At 38.1% G+C, this 6,000-nt stretch overlaps 1 protein-coding gene across 1 annotated transcript in view; it reads left to right on the forward strand.

Annotated features, from left to right (window-relative positions):
* The window catches only part of SSU72 (SSU72 homolog, RNA polymerase II CTD phosphatase), a 30,219-nt gene extending 24,577 nt beyond the window's left edge, over positions 1-5,642 (forward strand). Inside the window, exons 3-5 of the mRNA XM_068915680.1 lie at positions 1,277-1,416; positions 3,816-3,934; positions 5,043-5,642. Coding sequence (XP_068771781.1) covers positions 1,277-1,416; positions 3,816-3,934; positions 5,043-5,144 — 361 coding nt within the window. The 3' untranslated portion in view covers positions 5,145-5,642. The remainder of the gene's footprint in view (positions 1-1,276; positions 1,417-3,815; positions 3,935-5,042) is intronic.
* Positions 5,643-6,000: the final 358 nt, after the last annotated feature.

Consider the following 6,000-nt stretch of genomic DNA (forward strand, 5'->3'; position numbering starts at 1 on the left):
AACTTTGGAGAATTAAAAGCTCTGGAAACTGTTGACTTAAACTATTTAAGAACACCATGGAACACGTAGACTAGCTGATGTAGATCTGACTGTCTCGGGCAGTAGAATTTGAGAAACCAGAGGGTACCTGCAATAAGTTAGACAGGAAGTTGAGAGTCTTTTATTGCAAAAGATTAGGACAGTTCACTGCTGAAAGGAATTAGATACCTGCCAGATGTATGACCCTTTAAAAAGAAGTAAGCAAATAAGATCTCATACATACTTGCTACCAATGATGGCGTTTTTTTGGTCAGAATCCTTCTGTTATCCCCAGAAACTGTAGACTATTATCCTTACTGCTATTTTAATTGGAAAATACATAACTGGATGTATAAAAATATCTGCTGTTTCTAAGCAAAGGAGATGCATCAGTTTCCAGGCTTTCCTTGATTAAAACCTTTCTTGTGTAGCTAAGCTAGCCCTAAAATTTTGCCTTCAGAGCGAGCTTGGCTTCAGTTAAGAACAAGTTTAAGTGACAGTCAACCCTGAAATGCTCTTAATGAAGTTCTGTATCCCAGAAGGCAGTGATGGTATGAACCGTGGGCCAAATCTTGGCCTCACAGTTATAGTAACACCATAAATATAGCTGCCAAGCACCATAGCAGATGCCTTTCACACAGTGACTGAAGTTTTTAATAGGCAAAAATCAATATTTGTCTTCCCCATTTATACCTGGGAATATTTTTAAAGGGATGATGCTCCTGAGGGTGTGTTAATTTTTTTCGAAAGTTCTGTTGTGGACACCTGAGGCATGAGTAGGACTTCATGCAGATTTGCAGTTGACACTAGAAGCACTGTGTAATTGACTTGCAAGATAGAGACTCTTGGAATGAAGGACAGTGATTTATGTGACTGTAAGACGTTCTGTTCATGCAAACAACTAAGTCTGTATGTTCTAAGCAGTATGGATGTAAAAATAGTTACCTAAAAAGCTTTTTCTGAAGAAATCTGATCTTTTAAGAGCCTTTCAAAGCTGTCTCTGGCATTGTATTGATGACAATGACAGTTCTCTGAATTCCAGAAGCTGCATGAATTATCCTGACTGGGGTCATGCTGCCAACTTAGGGATTTGTTTAGTGGTCATTAACCTTTGTATTTGTAAATGAGGAAAAAAATCTAATTTTAGCTTTTTGTCCTAATAAATTTTCAAGTTAAAGATATAATTTGATTTATACTGATTATTTGCTCAAAAATGACTTTTTTTTTAAGTAAAGATACTTAACTCAAGCAACTTCAGATATACACAGAATGGGATTTTACACATGTTGGACAGAAATAAGAGAATCAAGCCACGACCAGAAAGATTCCAGAACTGCAAAGATATTTTTGATTTGATCCTAACATGTGAAGAAAGAGTCTATGATCAAGTAGTAGAAGGTAAGGACCTTGAAATGAGTAAATCAAGTTAACTTCAAGTGCCTTTTTTTTTTTTTTTTTTAAACCTTCCCAAGTCCTTCACAAACCTGCAGTCATCTCTGTCTGCTCTGACTCCTGTTGCTGGAGCAACAGCTGGTGGAAGAGGTCACAGTCCATTGACCTGGTTTTATGTACCAGAGAAGTGATGGCTGAATACTGATTTCTGAAAGAGGCCAGGGTTGGCAATTACCCAAAATATGTAGGTATAGCAATTTTAAGGGCTGGCATCAGGAAATAACAAGCGTTTGGAGAAACTGACGTACTCATTTGGTCTGAAAATTCTCATGGATCTAGAAAACTAGTAAGTTGTATGTGATGGTACTTTTTCACTCTGGGTTGATGGAGAAACAATGTCCTAGCTGTCCTCCCTATGCAGAATGTACATGTACACAGAGCATGCTTTTCTGGTCTTTTAGACACAATTTCTCTGCGTTTGTGCTCTTGCACAGTATATTGACATACCATGGTATGTCGGAGATGTGGCCTGGGTTTTTCACAGCTTTGGAAAATGACTGTTGCTTCTTCTTCCAAATACTTCAAAACCACACCACCAAACAGGCAGCTTGGGGATTGCCACCGCAGGCAGCATTCTAGCCTTTGAGTTAACTGTATTCAAAGTGAAACATCTACAAACCAGTAGATGTGGTAACTAGTTCATTTTCTTGAAGGCTGTGGTGCTGTAGAGTGCTGATGCCAGCCAAGTCAGGCTTTCCTCAGTGAGCTTTGCTGTCTTCCTTGCCTCCCTCTAGGTCATGAAATTCTCTATAGTGGACCAAATGCTATCCTAATAAAAAAAAAAAAAAAAGTGTTCATAAAGTTTACCTGAAATAACGCTGCTCTCTATCTCTTGATCCCTGCTGATAGCTGTTCAGTCAAGAGGGCTGTCCTTACTCCTTGCTTTCAACCACTCGACTACTTTCAATTTTTGCTCTGATTTAGCTCTCTGAGGAAGACTTGATGTGACCTGCCAAACAGTTTACCCACAGTAAAAAATTCCTGTACAGATGAAGAAACTGTTCTTGAGCTTGGTTAACACTCTGCAAACATGCTGCAGTTTTGTCTTTAACTGAGTCAGTGAGAGATGCCAAAAGAATCTTAAGTTGTATATTGGGTGTTCTGCATGAATACAAATAATGCAGGAAGCTGATGTGAACCCCCCAAAAGTCGTGGGCTTTCAGTAATGACTCCATCAGCTCCTGGGCTAGAATCCAGTCTCCTGCTAGAAATGCTGGATACAGACTCCCTTGAGGTTTAGGGCATTTCCTTTATGTTCAAAGAGCAGCCAACTGAATTAGTATCTCATACGTTATCTAAAATCTTTCCTGCCTTTTCAGTCCTCAGTGGTCCTGTCTCAAGCAACATAGAACAGTGTTCATCTGGGTTCCTGAAAGCTGAACAGTTAGTGTTCTGAATATTTAAGGGAACTGGTTGAAATGTATTGAGTTCTGTGAGAGTAACTGCCCTGAGCATTGAATAAATCTTCAGTAAATTGAACATAACTTGCCTAGAAAGCAGCTTTCACCCTTGTGATTTCAGAGAGTTCTAACTTATGAGAATAGCATGCGAAGAGCAACCACTCACTGGTTGTCCAGTCGTGCCTCTCTCTCACTTCGTGGTAATGCTCTTCATGAATGACCAACGAAAGGAAGAAAGCTTAAGTGCTACCAAATGGAGCTTGATGTGAAAGATGAAATTTTAAAATGGAGTCCTTGGCAAGTTTTGCCAAGCTGAAGTTGCAAAATGGGGGTAGGAAAAAAATCACCGCATGTCTTGAACAATGTAATAGGTTATGTTACCTATTACATAGGCATAACAATAATACATAGGTGGATTAGTGGGAAAAGGATGTTTTATTTTTTTCTCCCCTTCACCCTTCATTAATAAGTAGAACATTAAAACTGGATTTTCACATGTGACTATCAGTGCTTAATTTGTAGGAATTCACCTTGCAATTTAAGTTTCAGACTGTGGATGCACAGTGCTTTTTAAAAACTATGCACCTAAAACTTTTCAGGTTTGGAAGTCCAAAATCATTCCTGACTCTTGAAAATCTTGACCTTAGTCTTCAAAGGCTGTTGGAGTAAAGTGGGCAGTAACTTTTTTTTTAAACCAAGGCTCATAAACTATCAGAACTCTTCTCCAACACTGAATTCATTTGTTTCCAAAAACTATCCTCCTCTCTTTTGAAACGAGGGACTATTGTTTAGGAAAGCAATAAATGAACCAAATTCTGAAAACAAGTTTGAAGAGGGCAAAAGTGGACTATTTCTGCATATTAAAAAAGCTTTATGAATACTCTGTGTAAAACCTGATACCATTCCACAAAAAGTGTTGCTGTTCTGTGTTTTGTTTCCAACTAGATTTAAATTCCAGAGAGCAGGAGACATGTCAGCCAGTACATGTAATCAATGTGGACATTCAGGATAATCATGAGGAGGCCACCCTGGGTGCTTTCCTTATCTGTGAGCTCTGCCAGTGTGTAAGTAGAGAGGTTTCATTACCTATGGACACCTTGGACTCAGCTGACTGCAAGGGATTTGGGATTTATGCAATACTTCTTGAAGACACTGCATATAGCAAAAGCTGTTTAACCTCTGTGAAGCTGCCCCCAAGTAAAATCCATGTTAAGAGACTTCAGTTTCAAACTTCTTTCCTAGTGGTTGTCTTTGGAGTTACTGTGCCTGAACAGATGAATTGTGACTGAGTTCATGATTTCCAAAGTGGATAGAGTACGTGTTCAAAACCAAGGGACTGTTAGCTGTCGTGGAATGCAGTATTGCAAAGTACTGAACGTAGCCATTGCACGTGTTGAACCTATATTCAAAACATTTGTGCATGGCAAAAATATCCATTTCAAAAGCATTTTTAATATGCATGATGTAAACATCAGATTTGCTTTTTGAAACAATATGTTTGGAAAGCATCCTGTGTAGGTGTACTTCATAGTACCACCCTGTTGTGTGTAGGGTGTGGAAAAAAACTTGTGCCTTCTGTGCTCCGCCATCAGTGTTCTTACCGCTAGCCCTTGAAACTGGGTCTCACATAAACTGCACTTGAAATACTTGACATAACTGTAATGAGAGCAAGGAAAGCATCTTTGTCCTTTTGCAGTATACAGGCTGATGAGCTCACCTATTCCAGTGTGACAATAGACCCCCTTCCCCCCACCCCCACTTCCCCAGCCTGTCTGATCTAGTTTGGTCTTAAACACATGCATCCTTTACAGATCCAAAAATTTTAGGAGGTTTTGAGAGACTTGAAATTTTAGCCATCTGTTCAGTGTGCTTGTAGCTATTCTGAAGCTATTCTAGTCAGGATGGATGTTGCCTACTCAACAAAAGCATTAGTTTGGTTAAGTGCCAGTTCAGTGGGTTGGAGAAGGAGGGATATGCAGATGAACGTGATGCAAAATATATGTAGATTTGGGAATGCTGGGAAACTGTCAGTAAAGCCCCTGGTGCAGCATAATTTGGTACAGCCTGCTGGCTTAGATTTCACAGTAAGCCAAAAACATGGAATCATTACCATACTACTAAACTACATTGTATCCTTAGAGCCCAGTTATTTAAGAGTTTTTTCTCTTTTAGATACAGCACACAGAAGACATGGAAAATGAAATAGATGAGCTGTTACAGGAATTTGAAGAGAAAAGCGGAAGGACTTTTCTTCATACTGTCTGCTTTTATTAAAGCACATCTGTCTCTTAGGCCTTAATACAGATGAGAGAAGCATGTGTTTAAAGTTCTGATTATACTGTATTTTCCTGGAAAATGAATGCTGAGCTTTTTTTTTGTTAATGATTTTACTTTTCAGTGGGATTTTTTCTTTGTTTCAGGTATTCTGCCACAGGCAGGCAGAAATACTGGTTAAATTGTACATAGTAAATGATTAAAAGTATAGAGAAAGGCCACCTATTTAAAAATAAAAATCAAGATTTTCTTTAAATCCTACTTTAATTGTTGCAAGTAGGTTTTTAATTATAAAGAGAATGTTTCTTGAATATGTTTATAATGTATTTTTCCAGCTTACAAATTTATTTTATTTCAGTTGTGTTTTTTTTTTTTTTTCTTAATGTAACAGATGGAATGGCTGGACTGTGTAAAGATATGAGTGGAACAATGAAAATGAATATCTGTATATTATTAGATTTAAAATTGGAAGCATCCAATAAAAGTGAAAAATCTGTAGTTTTGTCTTTGTTTTCAGAATAGAATTTAAGTAATTGTGCCTGTGCTCTATGAGGTAAAACACAAAGTACCTGAAGGAGCAGTGCAATGCTCATTCATCCAAATTGTCTAGAGAGGATCTTGATAACAAGAGGATCGTAATAGGAATCACAAGACCTGGATTCTAGCTTCTATTCAGAAGACTGCATATTTGGGCAGCTCATAATGTTTTTGATCCTATGTTGAACTAAAGTGGATTACTTTCCCTACATAACTTAGGGCTTTGCCAGCAAACCTTTCTGTGTCTTGACTCCTTTTGTATTAACTTTTGTGAGATTTAAAACAAAACAACAAAAAACCTGTGACTACCTGTGAGGCT

Source organism: Struthio camelus, chromosome 21, assembly GCF_040807025.1.
Source record: "Struthio camelus isolate bStrCam1 chromosome 21, bStrCam1.hap1, whole genome shotgun sequence".
Classification (NCBI taxonomy): domain Eukaryota; kingdom Metazoa; phylum Chordata; class Aves; order Struthioniformes; family Struthionidae; genus Struthio; species Struthio camelus.